The sequence below is a fragment of the Mus caroli genome, chromosome 3 (genome assembly GCF_900094665.2).
Source record: "Mus caroli chromosome 3, CAROLI_EIJ_v1.1, whole genome shotgun sequence".
Classification (NCBI taxonomy): Eukaryota; Metazoa; Chordata; class Mammalia; order Rodentia; family Muridae; genus Mus; species Mus caroli.
In genome coordinates, this window is record NC_034572.1 from 135038063 (window position 1) to 135064829 (window position 26767).

The following is a 26767-nucleotide window of genomic DNA, read 5'->3' on the forward strand; positions in this document are numbered from 1 at the left end:
AGAGAGAGAGAGAGAGAGAGAGAGAGAGAGAGAGAGAGAGAGAGAGACTAACAGACAGGCAGGCAGACAGACAGATGGACAGACAGTGAGACAGAGACATAGAGACAGAAAGAAGGGAGGGAAATCTACATTTGCCAGGAAGGCAATCGTAAGGCAAATGAAGAAGAGGCTGTTAGAGATGCCAGAATGGCCAAAAGCCAAGGTGGACATGATTTGGGTCTTAGAGTACATGGGAGTTAGGATTTGGTTTGGGGTCAGAGGCTTTGTGAAAGAAGTGGCCTAAGACTTGGAACAAGGACTCGGAATAAAGCTGCAATTCATTAACTGTTGCCAAGTATATACATAAAAAAAAAAAAAAAAACTAGAAATTTTCTGCCCACCCTTCCAAGGAAACCTCAGGAAATTCATGGTAAAGAAAAGAGAAACGAAGTCTTCATTTAAGTAAAATCTGTAGTAAAACCACAATGCTATACCCAGCTGTGGTGTGGAGCTTAAGCTATTCCGCAGTGAGCAAAATCCAAAACATATCCTTGGAGTCGCTTCTGAGGCAGCATAGCAGATAGCAAGTTGCTATACGGGTCCCTTCTGCAGTCTCAGTGTATTGGTCTATGGCAAAAGGAGGCCATTCCAGAAGTCACATGAAATAATGAAGTTTAACATCTTCCAAGATTAAGTGTAAGGGGCAACAAAACAAACAAACATTTTAATCACAGGGACTGGGGACAATCTAAAGTAACATATTCAGTCAATAAAAGTATAAAGTAACTCTATTTCACAATGAAAGAACAGAATCTTGTTATAAGGATGGGTACATTTCAAGGAATCAAATGGAATGCTGAAAGAATGAAACACAATGATTGAAGTTTAAAACTCCATAGAAGAGTAATAATCAAGTTCGGCTTAGCTGTAGATAGGGTGAAGAGAAAATCAAAAAAAAAAAAAATCTAATAGAAAGGAAGGAAACAGATGAAATAAAAGTAGGTTCTGTGAGCAATAGTGAGACCACTGGACATTAACAGAACTAAATCAGACATTTATTAATCAAGAAAGCAACATTGGAAAAGCTTGTTAGACAAATAAGCAATAAAATATTCATTTGCGTCTCATAAAACTCACTATGTCAACAGCAAAATCTAAACTTAGCATTGATGCTATCAAAGAGTAATTGAGGGCCGGCTGAAATTAAAGGAAAAGTAAATGACATTAATATAAAATATAAGAAGCTAGAACTAAGGTAAGATTTCAAAATTCAATTTTTTTATTCTGGAAAAAAATAGTAATGCTTTTCACGTCTGATTTTATTGACACAAGTGTTCCAGATATAATGGTAGGACTCTACAAATGTACAAACTGAAAATATAAAATTAAGGTTAAAAATTTAAGAGTACGAACGCCAAAAAGGTCATGGTACATACAAACAATAATAAGATGATAGAAAGAAATATACATATTTCAAGAACTACAATATAAGTAAACTAAACTCACCTTGTCAATAGAACTTTAAAACCTATAGAAATCTAATTTTATGTTTTTGATGAGTTCAATGTTTAAATCATACTGAGAAAAATTAAAAATTAAGACACAGAACTTAGCTATTTTAAATGGTTGATTAATATATTTGACTATTTTGACCATTCTTTATTTAGTTCTATTTTTTATTATCCTTAAGTACATATTAGTTACTATTCATACTTCTAATGTATAGAGTTAATTTGCTTGGATACAGTATGTTTAAGATGTTTAATTCCCCTTTGAAGTTATATTCTATTGTTTGCCAAGCTTTTGATGGTTTCATAAGACATCTTAGTGAAGAGACTATATCTCAGATATTAAAGTTGACAACAGAGGAACACATTTAGTATTCACTTCTAATCTCTGCAAATAGACATAAATGCATATCACACACATGTACACTTCTCTCTCTCTCTCTCTCTCTCTCTCTCTCTCTCTTTCACACACACATACACACACACACACACACACACGAGTTCTGAGAATCAGTTATAAAGTTCTCTAATATTTTGAAGAGATGATTATGCTAAATGTTGAAGTATCTGTAGGAGAAACTTGTGTTCTACTAGTAGAAATTCAGATCTTCAGAATTATTTCAGGAAAAATTTAAATATAATATTCCGTAAGACACCAGTCTTTATTGAAGGAATATATGTCAAGAAATTAATATAAACACTAAATATATATGTGTATGTCACATATGCCTATAGACTTTTATCTGTCTCTATTCTTTATGATTATAAAGCCCTTTTAAAATTCTTTGAGGATTTCTTGTCTATACAAAATATCCTGATCCCATCCTCCCTCTAACTCCTCTCAAGTCCTCCCTGCAGCTTCCCTCAGCACCTTACTCCCAACTTTATGTGAGTGTGTATACACATAAAACCATTGTGTCCAATTAATGCTACTCATGCTCATGTATGAAATCATCCACTGTGGTATCCCTCCAATGGCCACAACCAAAGAAAAGTATCTCTCACTTCCCCAGCAGCCAGAAACTGCCAAGAGCTCTTCAAGTGGAGATGGGACCTCCAGAGCCCCTTCTCTATGCTGGACAGTTGCACTGGTCGGACTGTGTGTGGGTTTATTCAGACAATAGAACAGCTGCTGTGAGTGCATGTGCACAGCAACTATGCCATGGCAGCAGAAAGTGCTGCCCCTACCCTCTGTCTCTCACATTTCTTAGAATCCAGGCAGCTAAATTGCATGTCTCCCCAAAGCTGAGCACCCATAGTCCTAAAGAAACAAATTTAAATTGTAGTGGTTAGGAAATACTTTTAAGGATGCACACACTAAAATTTTTTCCTAATCCTTTGGAAAAGCAGGTTTTGGATTTATATGTGCATTTTTCTATAGCTATATAAAATTGAGCTTAGGAAAAGATTGTTGAAAATGATTCTATTCCTGGGTTTATGAGATTATCAGTCTGTTTTTCTTTTCCTATATGATTTCTGTTCTGTTCATTCACTTTATCCTTGGTCTTCCCTTACATTTCTAGTTATAAACAGCCTTTGCAGAAAGGAGTGTTGAAGGAGGAATAGTGTCCTGGCAGGATCTGACACTGGGGCCTCTGAATCTGAGAGGTAGCAATGTTGATGGTTTATCTTGAGATCTTGGTTATATTGATTCAAATTAGATTATTAATAACAGTATTTAATAAGATGCTGGAGAAAAGTCTGGCTATAGAAAAATGAGTTTGGCAAGAGATACTAAAAGCTAGTAAATCATGTAGTTTGAAGATATGGAGATTTAGAATTGAATTATGGTTTTCCAATATTTCCCAGTTGCCTGTCATGCTCATATCACCCAGTGCTTTCACACACCATTATTCTTAGAATGTTGATATATCGGAGTCATTGTGCAATGCTGAGAAATGTCATCTGTGTGACAAGATCCAAATATTTAAGATAGTGCCAAAGTTCCACTAAGTTTAGGCAATCCACTCATACCTGCTCATTTTAAAATCACACACACACACACACACACACATACACACACACAGAGGGGTAGGCATAGACTTATTGACTTAAAAGAAAAGAAGCAGTTGCCACTTAGAGACAACACATTGGTCCCTTTCAAACCTAAATATTGAGAGATAAGTGTTATTGTCCTAAAATATACCAACAAAGGTAATTGAAGGCATCAAAGGCTCCAAATAATCTCAAAAAAAATTGGACATTTTTGTAGGCACACGGTTACTTTTGTAAAAGAATGAAATCATTTCAAACACTGGAGTATTTAAGTGCATTGACCAGCATGGAATTATATCAAACCACAAAAGTTGCAAAGATAGGATTTTTCATATTGAAAATAAGAAAAACATATTCCTAGCTGTTGTGATATGATAAAGAAATAAAGTTCACAACAAATTTCAATGTTTTTATGTAATAATGCCTATTCAATGTTTTATGTAATAATGCCTATTCAGAAGGAGGTGCTGTAGGGACTATCATACTGATTTTCTATTAAAATAGTTCAGCTTTGCTATTATCTGAACATTATATAAAGGAGTCTACTCCCTGTATTTGAAATAAGATTACATGCGATGATTTGATGACACAGAGCAATGAGAAGGGAACATAAGAACATACACACAGAGAGAAGAAAATAATAACAGAGTCCATAAGAAATCTTTTTAAAATGCTGAACCTACAAATAGGCTTGTTTTATGTTGAATATATTGGTATTCCTAAGAGCACGTAATGTCTTATAATAGTTTTATTCATGTTTATCTTCCTTTGGAAAATAGTCATACAAAGAATAAATATAGTCTGGTTTTAAATGTGGACTACTGGGTTAAATTGGTGCATTCATGTGAATTTTATCTTTTAATCCCATTTAAATTTGAATTTCCATGAGGGTATGTGTAAGAGTACAAATGTGACCTTAGAATTCCTTCTTGCTGAAGAGAGTTTATACTATAGACAGATTATAAGTTGCAGTTGCCAAACCAGAACTGCCTAGAACAGTCTGCATCAGTGAACCCCCTGACTCTGGGAAATTAAAATGTCATGCATTGTGCAAATTTAGCACTTTCTACTCATTAAAACATTTGCATGTCACACAGCTCGGCTCTTCCATCGGTTCTCACCAGAGGAAGTAGCAGAACTCTCTGCATGTAAATTTCAGTGTGGACACGCTGCATACTGGGCTCCTGCAACACCAGGTGCTTATAACATAGGGAAACCATTTACCTTACAAATCACCACACTCTGGGTTCAGAATGATGTTTATAACTGCCTGCGGTGGGCACTTGCCAAGGTGCTAGTCACTTTGCAGCAAAATTCTTGTCAACACAGCAGTTTGGGAGGAAAGTGTAGCTTTGCGTGTTAGACAGTGTGCACTTTTTTATCTGAAGTTACAAGTTGATGTCATAGCTGGGTTTCTATAGTTCGTGATATGCACAGTGTCCCAGATGGCAAATAAATATTCTGCCCATGAACTTCCTGCCCAACACAGTCCTCGATAGTCTCCAGCATAATCAGTGTGGTCTACCTTTCTACTTTCTGGTAAAACATTTTCCTGCTTTTGAAAGCAAGGATGTGGTCAGAAACTTTAGGCCACAGAAACCTGAGGCACACCTCTGGAGCCCAAAGAGGCTAGTGCAAGGAAACAAAAGCAAGAGCTTTCACCTCTGGTAGCCTTGCTGGTAGATCAGAAAAAAATGGAGCTATATAGGCTGAGAAAAATGCCACTATATAGGCAGACCAAAATGGACTTGCTGTAAGGGTGTTAAATTGACTTTTATTTGAGCATTAAAAGTCATCAGATTGGCTGATACTCTTTAGGATTCAATCACCTTAGTTCAGGATTCTACTGTCTTACTCTTTTTGTCTAAAGTCTTTGTTATGATGGAGTCATGATGAGTGTTACCACCCTTGAACATACTAATGCTTTATTCTTCTTCTAAAACATTGATGGCTTTGGATTGTCCAGCATAAAAGCACTCGGGCAGCTGATGTATACATGAGCTTGTTTCTGGTGACCTGAGATGAATTTCAGGCAATTATGCTGCATCTGTTATGAGTCCTGAGATAAGACCTTTTTTCCTGTTGGGCTGTTAATCATTTGCTGCCTGTTTTCAGAACATGTGCTGGTAACTGTTTCAAACAAGGTCATGAACCAACTTGGTGTGGCTTGGCCAGTGTCCCCTAAAAGATAGAGCAACAGATAGCCACAGGTACCTCAGCTGTCTGACATCCATAAGAAAATGCTCCTTTCCATTTTTGTTGTCGTGTCTTCAATTTTACATATTCTGAAGCTTGGATTTGTGTAAGCCCAGTCAATAATGAACTCTCAGAAGAGTAGGTAAACGACCTTGGTGTTTTTAACAAACCTGACCTTTGACATCATTAGTGTTCTGATGGGTTTATAAAATAATCCATGACTCTGACTCGGAAGGAGGGGAAATAAAAAGAGCCTGGGCATGTTTATCTTTTGAGTCACTCTTGAGGGTTAACAAGAAAATTTGCATCAGAAGAAATGTGATCGAGATGCAAATATCCAACTTGTTAGGTTGGTGTGCAATCACTGGCAAACAGATCAGGGAGCCAGGTCAAGGAAAGGGGCAAGTCTACCTGGAGGAGATTCTTCTAAGGATCAGATCTTAAGTGAAAAAAAAAAAACCTTAGAATGATTCTTAGTGAGTGTGTGTCTAATAGATAAATACAACTAAACTAAGTAAAATTTGGTGATTTGAGAACATTAGTTTGAGCCAGATGTGTAGCTCATGCTAAGGCTGAGGCTAGCTTAGGCTACATAGTGTGTTCTAGACCAGAATGAGCCACACCTTAAGATCTTGTCTCAAACATTAAAAAATAAAATAAAATAAAACAAAACAAAACAAATACACACTTGCAAAGAAGGTGTAGCATACTGCAAACTGTCGAATGATGCTGTGTAACTATTGACTTATGATGTCATCACCAGCTCAGAGAAGACTCTAAAGGTCTCATAACGACCTGAAGCCTATTTATGCATGTTATTATAGCACAAGCAATGCCATGTCAGGCAGCAGTAAATAAACTGTGGAGGCAGGAGAGAATACTTATTGTACCATAGCATCTCCATTGACTAGCTTGGCTCCAAATGTAGAGAGTTTTAATTCCTACAGCATCTACGTGCATGCTTTCCTTTTAAATATTCCCTAAGTCTGGGTCAAGAGTTCTCAAATTTTAGAGAACCTGCAATTATAATATCTCATTTTTATAGTTAAAGGAACTTCAGCTTTAATTTTAATCCTATTTAATATCATAAAGCACGGTTAGGCTGTAGCTGAAATTGTTCCTGACTGTAGTCTTCAATGTCAGACATGGCCAAATAGAAACCAAAATGACTGGAGTTTAACTTAATTAATACTCAAAAGATAGAAAAAAAATAACTTCATAGATGGATCTTTTGACTGCCACTAAGAATTGTTCTATTGTGCAAAGTAAGAAACTGAAACGCTGAATAGAAATGACTGACCCTCCTGAGACCCACAGGCAAAGGTTGGAGCCACTACATAAACCCAAATCTTTCTCTCCTTTTACACTAGGAGCTCCTTTACCAAGGTCTAACTGCTTTATTGTTTTGATTTTTTCTGGAACTTGAAGGATACTATGCAGACCTGACGATGTGAGTGCTGACCCACTACACCCACACAGTGATAACATGACTGTAGTCCCAGGGCGGGAGATGGAGACAGGTGGATTGCTAGGGCTTGGCGACTGTCCTGTGTATTAGAATCAATGCCCTCCATGTTGGGAGTAAAATGGTACTACCCACACTTAAGGATAGGTATCCCTAGCTTAATTGTCTTTACCAAAAATAGCAGAGCATCTTTGTTTTGACTAGCTTGGTCCCAAATGTAAAGAGTTTTAATTCTGCAGTACTTACATTCATATTTTCCTTTTAAATAAGTCCAGAGATTTGTTTCCATGGTGACTAAATCCTATCATGTTGACAATCAATTAGCCTTCACAATAATATGTATACAAAAAGATTAGTTATAGCATAAAAGTAATTAATATCAAACTATTTTAGTCACAAAGCTAAGATTATTTTTTACTGTCACCTAATAGTCACACATCAATGAAAGCAAACCCTTTTGAAAAATCTAGAAACATAAAAATAATCGCTTTTGGGGAGTGGAAATTAGAAATTCTAGCCCTGTTCCTGATAATGCCCAAATGAAACCTCCCACCAAATAGGCTGTATTCAAACAGGCAACTCTAAAGATCTCAAGTACTGGACATGCTCTCGGAGATCATATGTCGTTACTGAAATTTAAAACCAAGGAAATGTCTCTGTCCATTTCAAGATAGTAAGACATGGGCCTTGGTTTTCATAACAGTTGGACAACACTTGGAAAATATTGGCACAAATGTGAAATGGACACCCATCGGGGTTAAACAAGGTAAAACTGAGACATCAAAATGATTGGCAAGAATGGCTGGAACCATTTCATTTGTTTGAATTTAAACTTGGATACTATTGGAATGATCATTTCTAGCCTTGGAGACCCAGTCTCCTTGACTGGAAGAGTTAGACAGCATGATCTCTTAAAATAATGGTCTGGAAAATTATGAGATGCTTTGGAAGCCAAAAGAGCATTCTACAAACTGCTCAAGAGACCTGATCTTGTTTTCAAGTTGTTTGTACCTTTCTTGAAAAATGTTCTCCAGGATGAGGGCCAACAAGAGGACCTAAGGGGCAGCCTGCAGATGAGGGCAGTCTGATGACCTGAGTCTGATACCCAGTCCGATGGTGGGAGAAAAGAACTTTCTCCTGAATGTTGTTCCTTGCTTTGCACACACATGCTCAGGTGCCTAAGCACCAATAATTATACACACACACATAAGTGCATATAATAATAATCAATTTTTCTGCATGATGAATTCTTCCATTTCTAGTACTCCAAGTTAGGAAAACTTCCTCTCTAAAAAGTACATTTTCTTTACGAATAAAAAGTTGTTTATTCTCCTTTTTATCCTGCACTGGAATTGGTTCCACATAGGCCTAAATGCTAAGGCTACTGCAGCCTGCCCAGGGCTTCCTGCCTGTGACAGCGGAAATACCAATCCAAGTGATGTATGTTTGAGGTTATGGAGGGCTTTTTGTTCCTAAGAATGTTTGTCTCATTATAGGACATTGAGTGTCCTTGGACCTCAATTACTAAATGCCAAAACAAGCCCCCAAATGTTATGAGAATCCAAAGAATAGAAGCCAACACTCCTGCCCCATTCTAAATCCCTTGCTGAGAAAAAGATCGTCTCGGTTGAGAAATCAGGCCAGTGTCAGTTTTTACTCTGCTCCTGGAAGCTTGCTCCTGAAACATATCCCTGTTTGGTTGCCAGAAGCCACAAAGGCCAAGCACAAACCCCTTTCAACAGGGACAGTAAAAGAGTATATAGTACTTAAAAGAGAGCATTGCCCATGGCTTCTCAGAGAAACTGGGCTCCTTGGCTCTGCTGTAAAGAGGGAGCTGAAATTCAGGCAAGTTTTCTGAGGTCACTCATTAACTAGGCCACATTTATTGTACGATAAGCAGTCTTAGAACCCAACATGCCAGCAGATCTTAAACACAGAGCTTCATAATGATATTGACTATAATAGTTTCTCATTTATTGATTGATTGATATAAGCACTTTGTAAATCTGGTTTCTCTTTTCTACAGCTATGGAAGTAATGCCTATAGTCTTCTGATGTTTGAGAAAGAGCTCATTTGGCCAGCCTCTCCCAGCTTAAGAAATGGTAGAGCCAGGATTCTAACAGAAGTCTACCAGGCTGACAAAATCAAGTCCATGAATTGAAGTTCACTACATTGGGTAGCATTCCTGGTGTTCTTTCATTTGGCTTTAGTTTAAGTCTCAGAGAAGTTAAGTGAAATCCCCAAGATAGGAACTAATTCCCAAATTGACTCCATAAAACTATCACTTTGTACTGTGTTGTGCTGGGCATGTTATCCTTCACCATTGTGGAAACTGCAACCAGCAGGACTGCCTTGTTAACGGAAGAAAATGTGCCCTGCTGATTTGGTAGAGAAGAATCAGACAGAGAAATGGTAAAAACAAACTTTGGAAACACTCCTGTGTTCCCTCCTTTACAGGATGGAGTAATCATTCCTTCTCTGATTCCAGCCACCTAAGCAGTGTTTTCCATACATAGTTGTGTTTAGAAATGGATGGAAGAGGTTTCACAGAATTGTCTCCAAAAGTCCATTGTCAGTTCTTCCATAATAGAGTAAATTGGGGCACTGAGCACATGCAAATATTGGTCTGTTACAGGTTTTCCCATGTAGGAAACTATCAATTTGCCTAGATTGGTCCTAATCCACTATGAAAAATAACTGACAGTGAATGAGACAATTAATTTTGTAATATTTTGTCTTACTGAAAACAATTTCAAATGGAAGTAGTTTACTAACTAAACTGATGTATTTAAAGCTATCTCCCAGCTGTACATTAACAGAGATATTATGGACCTGATCTTTCTGTAATTCATTCTCTGTAGAGAATCCAATGTGGGTTTTTTTCATGTTCCAAACATATAGTTTTTATTTTGTTTGTGATAAAATTAAAAGTTCTTTGTGGACCAGTAGGCCTCCATGATTCGCTGCTACTTACTTCTCTAATGATAGTCCACAGAGCCTTGCTATATTGTATATTTTAATGACGGAGTTGATGGTAACAATGACAATAATGATGATCTAAAACAGGTCCCATCTATACCTGGCTATTCATGAAGTTGCTATGTAGATGATGATAACCATGAACTTCTGATCATTCTGCTTCTAACTCCCAAGGATAGATTACAAGTGTACATCACCATTCCTGATACTGCACATATTCAGGGCTGGGGATTAACCCAAGACTTTGCACAGGCAAGCCTTCCACAATTGAGCTACATTACCCTGTATGCTTGATGTTTAATGTATGCTTTCAATATTACAAAATGATCTTGTCTATCATGTCATTTATGTACTTATTTCCTGCTAAGTGTATGCCAGAATGAGAGTTCCAGAGCAGCAGGAAAGCCTCTACCATACTACATTAGAACCTAGAATATAGTAGCATTCAAACACACCAACTGAAGGAGTGATTGATTGAATGAATGAATGAATGAGTGAGTTCTTTTTTTTATTGGATATTTTATTTATTTACATTTCAAATGGTTTTCCCTTTTCTGATTTCCACCCTGGAAACCCCCTATCGTATCCCCCCCTTCCTCCTGCTTCTATGAGGGTGTTCCCCCAACCACCCATTCCCACCTCCCTGCCCTGGCATTCCCCTATACTGGAGCATAGAACCTTCCCAGGACCAAGGGCCTCTTCTCTCATTGATGTCGGACAAAGCCATCCTCTGCTACCTATGCGGCTGGAGCCATGGGTCACTCCATGTGTACTCTTTGGTTGGTGGTTTAGTTCCTAGGAGCTCTGGAGGCTCTGGCTGGTTGATGTTGTTGTTCTTCCAATTGTTGCAAGCCCATTTAACTCCTTCAGTCCTTTCTCTAATTCATCTACTGGGGACTCCGTGCTCTCTTCACCTGGAGTTAAAGTCTCAGAATCATCCCATACAATATGAATTTAGTTATTAAATGGTCTAGATATAAATAAAAACTATATATATATTTCTACTATTCTTTATTTGTCAAGAACGGGAGTCTTGCTGAGAAGTTGGAACAGAATCATCAGGGGAAACCAGGAACTGCTTTATAGAGGATACATTTCAGAACCTGTCATTTGTCTCTGGACTCCATCTTTCCTGTCATGAGATTTGGAGTTCCGGCTTATTTAGGCAGGGCCCCATAAGGGCTTACCAACATTTTCCAGATCACCATCAGATCATCTCCAAGTTTCTATTTCATACCCATATCCTTGTCATGTCACATGAGAAAAAAATGTATCTCAACACTCCTTTGAGTAGCATCCTCGCTTCCAAGAGAAGGGCTTCACCCTTGCCATTTATCTCACAGTAGTAAACTTGGTTTGCCCTAAGTCCTTGGGTTTCTAAAGCCTCTGTTCGCCCCAATTGTCCTTTTATTGAGTTCACAGACTGCAAATGGAAAAAGGCTATTACCAGACAGAGATGTTTAAAAATGAAAGCCAAACTAATACATGGAGTCCGACAACTGGGATAAGGAATATAATATTTATAAAACCAAGTAGGAGGTTGCAATCATTGCTTTAAAATAAAGCATTAAATATTAATTCAGAGCAAACCTATCTGTGCTCTGGCAAACCTCGCTTTCATTAAAGTAGCATTGTGTGTTTTTCTGGAATTAACTCCCAAATAGGTAAATAGCTGGGGAGTAGAGAGCACTCTGCTGGCTGCAGAGGAGCTACCTACCTGCAGCAGTAGAGTCGCCCTTACCATTAAAGTCTTCGAGACCTTCACTTGGAACTAATTAATTGCGATTCTTATGGCTCCTCTCTAGTTCTTACCCTTGAGTATTTCCAGGAATGTTTAATTCACGTACTCATGTTCATCTTCATTTGATTAATCCAAACGGTGCTACGTTATTTGATTAATTCATATGCTGCAGAATATTAAATCTTAGTGAACATTGGGTACCAGTTATGAGTTGAACTTACATTTCTTTCCACGGCTTTCTCATTTCGAACCTTTCTGTCCTCATTTTCCCCCCCGGATTTGTGCCTATTGTCCACTTCGCATTGGCATTTTTTGTATTATGTTATTATCCTCATTGTTTCCTGATCAGAATGCACTCAAAAGAAACCTTACTGTGCTTCTTCTGCATCTTCAATGCAATGAGGTTACTAGTTATTATCTGGCCAATGAATAACAGTCCTCTAAAGCACTATAATTAATAACCCTATAATACTTAGTCCTATCAATTTTCAAACGATTTTAAAAAAAACCCACCCAAGTGTCATTGCATTGACAGTCTGCACAAGCCTCAGGCAGTCTCCATTGGACAATCAACAACCAAAAATCCAAAAGTGAACCTGAGATGGAGAAGAGCTGATCACTGCTCAGCTGGGCAAAGGGATACTTAACCTTTGACTAGTGACAACAGGCCTGCTCTAGTTCCATGAGGCCAAAAGCAAGCAGTTATGATTAAATAAAAAAGAAAAAGAAAACTGTTCCAAGCCTTCTGAGAACGTCCTGGGAATTAAAGCATATGGCGGGGAAGAGGAAAAAAAGATTTTCCTTATGCTAATGACCCTTGATGTCTGAAATAAATTAGATCCATTAGAGTCTATGCTCAATAAAAGGAAGACTTTAAGCACTCCAAAGTTAGTGACTCGAGACCAGTTTTTGCTCTGAAATTCAATCTGCCTGCTTATTAATTCTTAGTAAGGCTCCAGAGCAAACAGGGGGCACAAAAATCATAATTCTATAGTGAACCAGAATTTTAAAGGTCTACGGGTTTCTTTTCCTTTTTACTTTTAATTAGACCATTTTTTCACACTTCCTATTTTGTTTTCATTCATTAATTTGATTTTGTTCCCATTTCTGTTTCATTGTTTTGTTTTTTGTTTTTTTTTCTTTTCAAGGATTCATTTACCCCATTTCAACTGAGCACAGACCCCAGAATGAATATGGATTTTCTTGTAAGTTTGATTTTTGGGTTTTATGTTGGGAAATAACCCTTTAACATTATTGCCCCCATTCAAGTTTGCCTTTCCTTGGCTCACAGATGTGCACATGGGAAATAGGAGCCTAATGTATTCTAACATGAAAAAGCAAATTAGATTTTCGATGCTGACGAGAAGAAAGGGTCATTTCAAGTCGCTGCCAGCTTTAAAAGCTATCAGTCTACTACTGAAAGTATGCATCCCCATCACTGAGAAAACATATCATGAAATTGGCTGGTATACATAAAGGGCAAGGTTTAAATACTAAAAAGGAACGGTTGAGAAAATGCAAATCTGTTGAGCTATACATCATGAATGAGTATAAAGCATTAAGGATTAGATGTTTTATTCTGACCAGAGTTGCAAATTCCTCTACTAAAACCTCTAATAAAACCTCACAGCAGAGTAGAGGCAGCATTTTGACAGCAGTGTTCACATAATGAGGAGTGTTGGGATACTGAAGAGTTGCTGTCAATCAATATTGACTGGATTGATATTGAAATACTGGGAAAGGTGATGTTTTTTTAAAGAGGGCATTTTCCAGGCATAGATTTATATAAACTGCCAGTGTAATTAAAGACTGAGACACAAGAGTGTGGGTAATTACTGAGAACCCCTGGCAGAAAAAAAATGATGAGTTATTTCCACATATAAACCATATGCTTTGTGTCTTAGGAGAAAGGAATGGTTTCTCAAATGTTAGATCACAAAAACCTGTAGACTTAAAAATCCTCTCCCCTGCCTCCCAAAAATGTATATGTATATTAATTAACTATGACATTTGCAGTTGTTCTAGGCTACTAGAAGCATCAATTTAACTATCTCTTTTACAGTGAGGAAACTGCAACTCTGTTTAATTTGCTCAAAATTTCTGATGGGTCTAAAAGCAAAGACCCAATCATGTGAAACTGAGGCAACCAAACTGTCATTTTTACCTATTTTATTTTAACAATCAGCTTCTGTCACCGTCTCCACTTCAATCCAAACATGTTCCATGCCACCAAAGCAGCAGGCACCATTTATAAGAATTTTTCTTATTTTTTTTTCTTTTTCTTTTTTCTTTTTTTAACATACCCTAGAAATAGCCCCCTATGGATGGCACCTTGTGCTGGTCAAATACTTATCTGCCTCCTGGGGTAACCTGACATTTCTGATCACTGGCCAAGACCTTTATCTTATCCAACAAATCATAGACCTATAGCTTATTCCCATAATGAGAAGCTTAGATGGGAAGCTCTGCCAAAGGCCCACAGGAAGCTCAAGATAGGAGATAATACTGTATCTGCCTCGGAAGCTGGAACTCACACTAGCTTCCGCCCTGGATCTGGGCTTCTGAAAGCACACTTCTCTAATCCACCATGCTTGCTCCTCACGTTGGCTTTGCTCTATTTGCACAGTTCCCATCCATCCTCATACTGATTGAAGGAGAAGAGTGGAGAGTGTATAGGAAGTAATTTTATAACTTGAAATGATACCTAGAGAACCTTCTTGGTTCAATCCACATACAGATTAAAATTATACCAGATATGTCTGACAGTGTTTATGGGTTTTTTTTTCTTTTGAACTATCAGTGATTTAAAAATCACTTCTAAACTTTTTTTACCTGAAAGGGTTAGTAATAAAGTTTTTATTTCCTGTGGTTTGGAATGGGTTGGGTTCCAGTTTCTTTAAATGCCTCGCAATAAATAGTCTGTTATGCTGCCCAATTATAAGATAGATTAGTGGGTGGATTGATGCAGAGTAAGAAAGAAAAAGAAATCAGAGATAATTTTCCACTGAAAAGCCACAGTCATTTTATATAGCTTTTGAAATAGACTTGAAATTAACCCATAAAAAATGGCAATAAATGTCTGAAAAAATTACCGTAATACATATGTGTTCTAGGGGAAGTTTGTAGAAGCAGTTGGTCGGATGTTTCCCCTCTCTCTTTCCAGCTGCTCCCGACTCAGATGATGTGGCTCTCTACGTGGGGATTGTGATCGCTGTAACAGTCTGTCTGGCGATCACTGTTGTGGTGGCCCTGTTTGTGTATCGGAAGAACCACCGTGACTTTGAGTCTGACATCATTGACTCCTCAGCACTCAATGGCGGCTTTCAGCCTGTGAACATCAAGGCTGCCAGACAAGGTCAGTAGGCTTTCTACACTGTGAGGATACATGGGAGTGAGCAGTGGGCCCTCATACCTACAAACTAAATGCCATTTGTGTCATCGAGGTGAGCCAGAATACAAGCTTAGCAAAAGGCAGAGATTTTGGCTTTGTTCATTATACAAATGAAATCATTCTATACAACAAGTCAGAGTTGTTGCGATGCACAGATCATTTCTGAGTTGCTTTTCTGACAAGTACCTCTGTCCTGCTCTTTAACTTCTATTTGAAAGGATGAGTACATTGATTCATTGATTTCCCTGGTCCCTGGCCCCCTTCTTATAATGCTTTTAATGCAGTGATTTACAGATGAATCCAAATTTAGCATATGCAAGCGAAACCATTACAAGATAGCAACTCAGGAGCTCATACTGTTCTTTCTACTCCAGTGAAATAGCCAAATACCTTAAATGTCATGATTAGATCCCAAGGCAAAATATAGAAGGAGCCAAGTTAACTACTCATGGCTCGTGACAAGAAGGAGACTGACACTCTGCTTGTCCTGGGTTTCAGAGCCTTTGATCTGTCCACCTGCACTGTTAGCAGAGCAGCTTTGCTATGCATTAAAGCTGTGACATGGTTTCTTGCTAATCTGTCTTGGTCTGAATGGAAAATGCAAACAGAACTCCTTTTTCTTTTGCCTCAGATCTCCTGGCTGTCCCCCCTGACCTCACCTCAGCTGCAGCCATGTACAGGGGACCTGTCTATGCTCTGCATGATGTCTCAGACAAAATCCCAATGACCAACTCTCCAATTCTGGACCCACTACCCAACTTGAAAATCAAAGTGTACAACAGCTCAGGTGCTGTCACTCCCCAGGATGACCTTGCCGAGTTCTCATCCAAACTGTCACCCCAGATGACCCAGTCCTTGCTAGAGAATGAGGCCCTTAACCTGAAGAACCAGAGCCTCGCAAGACAGACTGACCCATCCTGCACAGCATTTGGTACCTTCAACTCCCTTGGGGGTCACCTCATCATTCCTAATTCAGGTAATTCCTGAAAATTTAAGTGACAAAGATGCAGCTTGAAGTCATATTGTAGTCTCTATAATCTTATCTCTATTTCTTTATAATGAACCTGGAATGTTAGAGGTAGTCTACCTCAAAATTCCATTCAGTATATCTCAAGCACTACTTCATATAAAATCTGAAAAACATTTTTAATATCATCCAACTAACTCTGAATTTAGTTCCTCTAGAAAGAACTTTTTGCTAGAATGGAGTTCAGAACTGGTACCTGCTACCTTAAAGGCAATTAATCAACCCAGGCATATAATACAACCCTCAGTGTATTTCCTGTACTTCCAAATAACTAGTTAGAAAATGCAATCACTTGGTTCAGTCTAATGTTCTCCAGGAAGCTATATTTTAGAGAACTATTTCATAAATGATTAGAAATATAACAGCAGAGCCAGGCGGTGGTGGTGGACACCTTTAATCCCAGCACTTGGGAGGCAGAGGCAGGTAGATTTCTGAGTTCGAGGCCAGCCTAGTCTACAAAGTGAGTTCCAGGATAGCCAGGGCTACTTAGAGAAACCCTGTCTCGAAAAAACAAAAAAAAAAAAAAAGAAAAGAAAAGAAAGAAAGAAAGGAAGAGAGAGAGAGAGAGAGAGAGAGAGAGAGAAAGAAAGAAAGATAACAGCAGACACAAAAATCTTCATTTATATTAATCCAGTATACCATTCAACCAGAGAGTACCTAAAGTATTTATTCCACTCTATGATATATTGATCTACAATTTCAGCTTCATCCAATGTCAATTTGTAGTTGTATTTGTTTATAAATTTATTATGTAGTTTAGAAATATCTAAAGAATAAAAAACACAGTGTTCTTCCATAAGTCAGTAGCTGCCAATGTTGAAAGTTGACGTTTATTTTTAGCAGTACTGATAGACTGGCAGTGATAAGTTATAACACAGCTAATGTTTAATTTCAGAATACAACCTGACTATTTTGGACAAGTCTGGAAGTATTGAATAAAATAACAGAAATAATTTCACTGACCTATTGTGTTAATGCATGTAAAATTGTGTTATACACATATGCACAATGCACATACATGCACACACACACACATTCCATAAACAAAAATTTCCACCATGATGTAGGAACCAGGATTTCCAGGTAGTCTTGACACCAGCTCAGATTGTCACAGTATTGTCCGAGGCTGAGTTTTCACACAGTTCATACCAACAATCCTTCTCATTGGCACACTAAGCAACACATGAGAAGTGCCGTGACCTGTTGCAGCTGAGTAAGATGTTGCTTAATCCATAGAGTTGTGTATAATAAATTATTCTTATCTCTAACTCTGCTGTGAAATAACACTGATGCTCACCAGATATTTTAGAGGGAAAAAAAAAAAAAGGTTTTCAAATCTGGCTGAGGTTAGCATTCCCCTGACTTTGAATTTCATGGGGAACTTTTTTTTTTAATCAAAAACAATGCATCTTTGCAGCTGTTTAAAATTTTAATAGCAGTTTTTGGTTTCCCCTCAATTTACAAGAAAAACAACAGTGGAACCATCTGTCGATTCCTTAAATAAAACACGAACTTTCAAAATGACATCACTCTCTTAAGTAATTCCATAACAGTTCAAAGGGAGTTGTGGCAGAATGCAAGGCCAGCAAGAAGAGAAGGCAGTTATAGACCTTTACATGTCTTTAGGGAAAATGTAAAGAGTGCTGCCACATAGGCACAAAATCTGAGTTCTTTTTGCATGCTGTAAAAGCATTCTAGAAGTTTCTTTTTGGTTCACAGGTCTTATACAGTACTTTTCTCTTTTTGCTATTCAGGAGTAAGCTTGCTGATTCCCGCTGGGGCCATTCCTCAGGGGAGAGTCTATGAAATGTATGTGACTGTACACAGGAAAGAAAATATGAGGTAAATATGTTTTTTCTGATTTGTTTCCTTAGCAGTATCTAACATGGAAAATTGCACAGTAGAAACCATAGAGTGAAATACATTTGACTCTAGACCTATACAAAAAGAAAAATGTCCAATTTTACTTCTCCTTCAATTTGAAGCTTCAGGTACAACATATCCTATGGAATTCTAGTGATATTTTCTGAGTTTCTATGAGTAAACACATGGTCCTTTAGCAGAAAAATATGGCCCAAAAACATGATTCATAGATGATCCAAAGAGATGTGTGGATTTACAGATACTCTGGCTGCCTGTGACCTGTGTCAAGAATCTCATCGTTGTAGAAATAAAAAGTCACAAAATTGTATAACCCTTGTACCTCCACAGGCTCCTCTCACTGCTCCTCTCACCTCAGCCTGGCACAGCCCCTGACTTGCCCCTCCCACCTCAGCCTGGCACAGCCCCTGACTTGCCCCTCCCACCTCAGCCTGGCACAGCCCCTGTCTTGCCCCTCCCACCTCAGCCTGGCACATAGACTTTGTGCACAGATTCTTCTCTTTGTAATTCTCCTCCAGCAAAAGAGTCATCAACCTTCTTATGCTTAGCTTTTATAATTAGACCTTTCAAGATGAAACTGGTGTTGCTTAAAACTAGACTGTTCTGTTTAGAATGTGTCATCTTCATCAATATGAAGCTATTTTAAGTAAAAATGAGAACAGGTTAGATCTTCTAAATACAATTTTCAGTTTAACTTCTGAAATAGCAGAGATGGTCTTCCTTGATTCGTTTCAATATATAATCTCTGTCTCTCTGTCTCTGTCTCTCTCTCTTTCTGTGTGTGTGTGTCTGTATGTGTGTGTGTGTTTGTGTGTATACAAGCATGTGCTGTGTCTTTCTGTGTTTCTGTGTGTGTGTGTCTGTCTGTCTGTCTGTCTATCTGTGTGTGTAGCAGTGCACTAGAAACATGGATGGTTAATGCGTTGAAAACCACACTAAGACTTTAAAACAGAAGATATTTTTTAAATGGAGATGCTCATTATGTAAGGACCAACACTGGCCCCAAGGAAAAGCCTCCTCAGGTCTGGCTCTGAGCAGAGTCAGGGTGACAAATGCAGACCAGGTGACTCATGTAGTCAGTCACTCCCCAGTCTGCCCCTCCTTAGGAAGCCTGCTTTTTGGTCCCCTACTGTGGTAGCTGAAAAGCTCTTTTGTTATGCACCCAGGTGGAGATGCAGGTATTTATAACAGTATGACCCAGAACATTTTTCCCCTCTGATAGTATCCTTCCATCTACACAAACAACAGCCAGAACAAGAAGCTTAAAAAAAAAGACAAGGAATCCTTAAGCATTATTCATGCCTGTAATTCAAGTACAGAAAATCATTTTATACATATAAATATTATATATATATATATATTATATGTCATTTCATTCCCTCACCATTAACTCACTCTTTTTTTTTATTTAGTTATTAGGTATTTTCTTCATTTACATTTCCAATGCTATCCCAAAAGTCTCCCATACACTTTCCCACCCCCAACCCCCTACACACCCACTCCCACTTCTTGGCCCTGGCGTTCCCCTGTACTGAGGCTTTAACTCACTCTTTAGACACGTTCTGTAGGGAATTTCACAAACAGAAGAATGCTAAAGACCGCCAATGTCCTATATTCTATAGTTAACAAACCCAGTCCTTTTCAAATGGTTCTTCCTCATTATTTACAGTTCAATGTTACTATCACCACTGTCAAACACCTCTTTACCTTTGATTTTTATGATTTTCTTAGACCGTGGCTTATTTCTTCCTGTACATATTCATTCTTTCGTTCAAATATACTCAATGAACAGTCATTATGTATTACCCATGTGCCAGATACAAACCATGTGCCTACCTTAGCCTTTCCTGTTTAGCTTCATTTCAGCATAAACTAGAATGGTAGTGTTTGTCCATGTGCCCACTTCCCAGCCTTGTGTCTTGTGTACTCCTCTGCAACGCTTCTGGCTAGCTAAGAAATACTTTTCACTCTGTTATAATTTTCACCTATTATTCCCCTGCCTTTAAGCCTGGAACACTCCTCTCTCTGTAGCCCAACCCATACCAGACTTCCAGGAAGGCTTACTGATCCCTCTTCCAGTGGGACACATCACCAGCCAGCACATCACTCTTTACAACAAAAGTGTTAGTCCCACATCATTAAGTTGTCCATAAACTTCCCGTGGCTCCCCATAGATTACAAATAAAGTCCTACCCATTTTAACATTTGGGATTTCAGAACTGACTGATCCTTTTGGCTAGCTGATTAAAGAAATTGCAAGACCAGTACAGGACACAGGAAAAAAAAGGGGGGGGGGGGTAGGGGGTTGAACTTGACTTTCAGTTCTCAATCTATTTTGTCCACAAGAATTATCTCAATGAGATTTTTAAATTTTTATTCTAGAACCGAGAAAAGGGGGCCACATTTCTACATCAGCCATAGAAATTGTATTTATGGGGAATCTGAGACTTTGTATTTTTTTTCCAGAACTCTTGCAAATTCAGCCTTGTAGTTCGTCACCTTCTTTGGTCAGACATGATTTGTCCCATCTCTGGCTCATTTAGGTCAGGCATCTGCCAGTCTGTGCTTTGTGTAGAGCACACTCAGTATGATAAGGCCCCATTTGTCACATTCACTAGGCCACATGTAATTAAGTTCACGCCTCCCTTCAGACAACTCACATCAGCAGATGACCAGCTGGGTACCATCCAGCTGGAAACACACCCAGTTTTGGATGCTATGAAAGAAATCAGAGAGAAAGGGGAAAAAACAACATTCCCAGTTCTGCTGCAAATGCCTTCAAGTGGCACGCATCTGGTCTCCTTGCCCTGGCTTCTCAGACAGTTTTTAAGCTATATTTCATAAAGATTGTTAAGGTCTTCACTGAGCAATGGCAAGTGCAGCCAGAATGTAAGAAAACAAGAAGGTAGAGGCAGGGTGTATGGAGTGGTGTACACAGGAGCGATGTCACCTTGGAAAACAGAAGAGCTCTGGGGTCAGGCATACTTGACTTCTCTTTAGCTCTCCTCAGTCACTGAGTAAGATGTGTTGCTGAGACTTGATTCCCCAGGAATAAGTTCCTTCACCTTTAAAGTAGGATTCATCGTGATCTATAGAGAGTCTCACTAACCTAGAAACAGATGTAAGAGCCTGCAGAATGAAATCAGTGATATTTTGTATTAATACTCATTCTGAAGGGCACGTCTGTGCTTTTACAGGGAAAGCATATTGCTGTTATAATAGAAAGTTAGTACTATGAGGTCTTTTCATGTACCTGAGAGGTCATCTTGTGTTATACCTTTCATTAATAGTCTCTGATGTGCATTTTCTTTTGGAGTGTATCCATTCATATGTGGAAGTTAAAAGTGGACTTCAGGTTTCTTCCACAATGTCTCTATATGTTTTTTGGTTTTTTTTTATTTAGTTTAGTTTAGTTTTGTTTTGTTTTGTTTTCTGAGAAAGAATCGCTTACTGATATGGGGACTAGTCATTCTGTCCAAAGTGGCTTGCTTGTTTGGGATCATTCTGTCTCTATGGCCCCATTGCTAAGATTATGTGTATGTGACACAGTAGTTATATATGTATGCTGGATATCAAGGTCCCTATGCTTTTATTGCAATCACCTTACACCCTGAGCCATCCCCCACCCCACACACCATGTTGTCTTGAGATCTTAAGCTTTCTTCATAAATGCAACTTTCTTGAGGCAAATCACATTCAGTAGAGTAACTACATATCTTTTATTTAAAGTCAAAGGCTTTGGAATCTTAAAGAAGAGATCTTTGACCTCATCAATATTCTATTTTCTTCCCTCTATCCAAAATGTACAATCACTCCTCTGACTAGGATACCATGAAAGGATGGGGAAAAAAACTATGGGAATGTGGAGGAGGGCACCCCATGCTGCAGCAGCACCCCAGTACCACTTAGGTTTCAGCTGGAGAGGATGGAACGAGGTGAATACAGGGGGGCATGAACACTGCACGTCATTGTGGCAAACAGTATGAGCCAGTTTACACTTCAGTCAAAACACTTGGTGGATAGCATCTGTTTAATGTTCACCTTGGCTTAGGACTAGAGAAAACCAAATAAAATCAACCAATCTCAGGGTTCATTAATTACTTCTCTATGTATAAAAAGTAATTACTCTTTCTACAAAATGGTATATAGATAGATATGACAAAGATATATGATATAGATATGATATATATGATAGATACTGATATATATGTACTGATATATAAGTATATATACATATATATGGATATATATTATATATTAGTATCAACCATAAAGTATATATATATATATATATATATATATATATATATATATATACATATATATAAAACCAGGTGAACAGTAGGAATATGAAATAGTAACATAATGAAGCACTTTTCCTGGGAGTAGATAATAAATTGGTTATTTTATAGCTTCCAGAGGAAAAGGTAGCCAGATACAGTAGCACATGCCTGAAACTCTAACACTCACAACACTGAGAGAGGAACTTTTCAAGTTTAAGGCCTTTAGTGTCTACAGAGAGATTTTGTTGCAAAAAAATAATAGAAGAAAAACTGGGGGGGTGGGGGGAGTCTCCTCTAATTCTTAAGATCCACATGAACAATATGGCTGGAAGGAGAATATTTCTCTCCTCTCTGCTTCCTCATAAAAAACATATTTTGAATCATTAAGATCCTAAGATAAAATGACAATGGCAATGAGTTTAAATGTGTTAATGATCCTCAGGGGAAGCAAATTGTAGGGACTCGGAGTATATATTCACTGAGTAAAATAATTCTACAAGGTTAAAGCCCAGAGCATATTGCTTAGCTGTTCTAACTTCATCTGAAGATAGACTCTGTCTGTCTGAGAAAATGGAAACACGCCACTCAGAGTGCCGTTTTCTTCTTCAGTTGAACTTTTGATAGGAAGCAAGTTAGACATTTCCTGTCATGAACGCAGAATGCAAGCACTTCAAGTTGCCAGTTATATGGGAAGACATGTGCTTTAAACGACACCTGAGCCTGGATTGAGAGTGTTGTACGGAGGGACCTGACAGAAAGACCTGCATCCACAGAGGGCACCTCATGTCCACCTAGAGATAGATGGAGGCAGATTCTTTTCAAAAGGTCCCTAAGCTCATGCTCAGCAAACCCAGATTCACCAGTGTGAAAGAAGCGAAATGATTTCCGTACGAGATATCTTGGTGCTAAGAGTTAGCCCAGCATCCCTGGGAAGTGTGTTCGTGTCTCAGGATTCCTCCTCTGGACTGTCTATAATGCTCTTCTCTATGGTCTTCTCACTGGCAATAGCCAGCAGGAGCTGGAAGCAAATCTCTCTGAAAACCAGTTTCTTTTTTTCCTCATGCACTTTGTGCAAGGGGCACTGGGATCTGTACAGCTGTTAACCTGGTTTTATTCTTGTTAAGGTTTTATTTGTCTGTTGTTTGTTTTTATATACTTTAAACATTCTGATCACTGAACTTTGCTGAGTTTCAACTTAGTTGCTGCTTCTATACCTAAGTTTTATATTGTGTTCATTTCCTTGCATCAGCAATTAATCTGTACAGGCTGCTTATGTAATTCAGACAGCTCATGGGTCATCCAACAACTCATAGGACATACGAAATTATACATGAGGTTTACATTTAGTTTCAAGTATTTGGCTCCATGTACTCTTCATACTCTCCCTTTATGTAACTAATGGTAAAGAAGTGACTTTAGACACTTCTGACCTTTGGTTTAATATAGCTAACTTTTACCTAAGTCTCCCCTTTAATATACATTGGAAAATGCTTCCTTTATCTTAGAAGTGAATGTAAGTCTTACTTCTTTGTTTTTCGTTCCATTACAGATTGTACTTCATCTTCCTCTCTTGCCTATTCATCACATTTCCACACCTCACTGAGTTAATAAATTCTTTTGACACTCATTTGCCCCTCCCCCTACCACCCTCCATTTGGTTTCCCTCCTCCAAGAGCACGGCCCATCACTACTGCATGCCAAGGGTGTGCTCAGACAGTGCCCAGCTGACAATTCTCCAACCCAGCTGCAGGATTTCACTTCTCCCTTATGTTCATGGGCAGTGAGAGGAAGCCCCTCCTTTCCTTCTCCAAGCACAGGTTGCTGACACCAGCCTGAGAGACAGACCTCAACTCTCTGCTAGGGTCACTTGAAGTGGATCTGCTTCAGGGCCTTCCCTGTAAAATTGATTGCTCATCTCTCAAGGTACACTTGTAACTAAAAGGGAGGAGAAGCCTCAGGAAAGCACATGCGTTGCAGGGTTATTTCTCTCATAGAAGGAAAAGTGCTATTAGGCAACAATAAGGTCACTGCCAAAGGCATATAGTGTAATATTAATCATGACAAAATGAAAGCAAGGCTTCCCTTATGTTATATGAGAGTGGGGGAGATTAGACAAAGGGAAGAAGACAAAATGCGTTAAGAGAAAATGAAAACAAAACCTAATAGAGGGATAATATTGAAGTCTCAAGCTATTGCCAGAAACCAATGCCAAATATATGTACACCCCTAAGGTGCCTAGGAAACGGCAGTTTTAATAAAGAAAACATGTTATGCAGGATATTAAAGGACTGGACTTAAACAAAGCTTGTTTGAGGCTTGCACATGAGAGGATAGGGTAGGAGGGAGAGACAGAAGTTAGTGAGATCCTGGTACAAGTTCAAGAGAAGCAGGGAACAGTGAGGGGCAGGAATCTTAAGGGCAATAGAGACCAAAGTGTAAGTGTTAGGGATGATTAACTGGAAGCTGTGAAGGCTTTAATGCTTGGCCCCACTTATGAGTTATCCCGTTAGCTGTCCTGTCATGTCAGTACTGGTAGCACAAATTCTAGGTCTGAAAGTGCATCAGTCACATCGTATGTTCTAGATCATCATCAATTTTGTGTTAGTTTCCCGAGCTGAAGCTCAGGAATATTTCAAAGAATATCAGGTGAAATCCATACAGTTTCAGTAAAGTCCCACTAGATATGGAGAAATTGAGCCTTACTCAATGAGCGGAAGCCCTGCCTGTCATTCCCTGTAGATGTAAAGAAAACCGCTAAGAACATCAATTATCATAATCAATCTATAAAGAATTATCTAACAATGTTAAAAATAATCACGCCTGCCACCATTCATTCATCTCTGCTCATTCTGTCAGCATGAGATAAGGGTAGGGCATAGATATTTACTAACTTCTAGGCGATGTGATAAATAATACATAAACTATAGGTAATAAAAAGAGACAAATCAATTTCATGTAGCCACTGCAATTACGGAAGAATCTGAGATGTCCGTTTAAATGTCCACATGAATAAGACAGGAGGATGTCACTGAGATGTGCAGTTTAATGGGTTTATATTTGGTTGAGCTAAATATCTTGGAGGTATTGATGTCTGATGAGAGAGAGGCTTGAAGTGGTGACCTCGCAAAGGTCTTATCCCTGTCTTATTCTTGTGTTACAATCTTGGCAGGGATTATAATGACCACAAAAATGGTAGACATATCCAATTCTTGAAGGTCAGGAGAGTGTGAGAGATAAACAATATTTGGAGGAATAAAAAGCATAAAGAGTTGCATACTGAATCTAGTAAAATAAACTTATAAATATGTCTAGGTTCAAAAGCTTTCTAACAAACACAAAACTGCATAGACTTGACGTGGCCTACGAACACTTGGGAATATTTGAAGACCGAGTTTTAACAAACCACCTAGCTTCCAGTGGCTTTCAAATGGCTACTTCCTAAAGGAGATTTTTAATAAGTATATTGCCATCCTCCCCTCTTAACTAGAGACTGGTATAAAATATTTGTGTTATTACTTGATTGAGGATAATCTAATACAATTATTTTGTCACGAGACTATATCTTCATATTCTAAATTAAAGAAAATAGCAATCCTCAGGTGCTATACACTTAAATTTTAGGTGGCCTTCAGGATTCTCAGTTTAATGAGACACCAAATTACTGACAACTTCTTCATGAACAGGGAAGAAATATAAAGAGAGAGGTAGACTCCTTGCTTGCCAGATGATATTGGAAAAAAAAAATGACAATGATTTGCAATGGAGAAGACATCAAAATAATGTCTCTAAATACATGATATAAAGTGGCCGAGTTAGCAGGTCAAGGATCTATGGAAACAAACGTCTAGAAGACAGATCATGTTCATTTGAGTTAATCATAATGTGAGTTGTTAATGAATGATACTCTAGTAACCATGGTCCATAACTTTGCATATGTCTGAGGCACTAACCACATCAGCTGTGTTGTCCTGAACCCCTTGTTCTAGGTGGAGACAAAGTTCAAAGACCCTCCTAAGATTTCATGGGCCTGTGATTTCGGTAGCCATGTTCCTTCCAGCAGTCAGTGTGAGAGCAGTTGAGAAGCATGCGTTTAGTCTAATCACAAAATGCCAGTTGTGAGCTGTGAGACAATTAAGCAACCTCAAAATTTTTTGAATGACTTTCTCAAGTGCTAAGTTTTTTGGCAGCTTGGATTAATTAATCCACGTACTTTTGGTATAGCCATATACATGAAAGAGATTGACAGAGTTTAGGAGAGAGGGAGAGAGAGAGAGAAAAAGGAAGGGAAGGAACAAAGAAGGGAAGGATGGAAGGAAGGAAG

At 38.4% G+C, this 26767-nt stretch overlaps 1 protein-coding gene across 2 annotated transcripts in view; it reads left to right on the plus strand.

The window, feature by feature from the left end:
* The window catches only part of Unc5c (unc-5 netrin receptor C), a 351708-nt gene that overhangs the window by 290483 nt on the left and 34458 nt on the right, over positions 1-26767 (plus strand). Inside the window, exons 8-11 of one of the 2 annotated variants that reach the window (XM_021157613.2) lie at positions 13013-13069; positions 15028-15219; positions 15887-16231; positions 18037-18124. In XM_021157613.2, the coding sequence (XP_021013272.1) occupies positions 13013-13069; positions 15028-15219; positions 15887-16231; positions 18037-18124 (682 nt within the window). The remainder of the gene's footprint in view (positions 1-13012; positions 13070-15027; positions 15220-15886; positions 16232-18036; positions 18125-26767) is intronic. The other variant, XM_021157614.1, reaches the window with a different exon arrangement.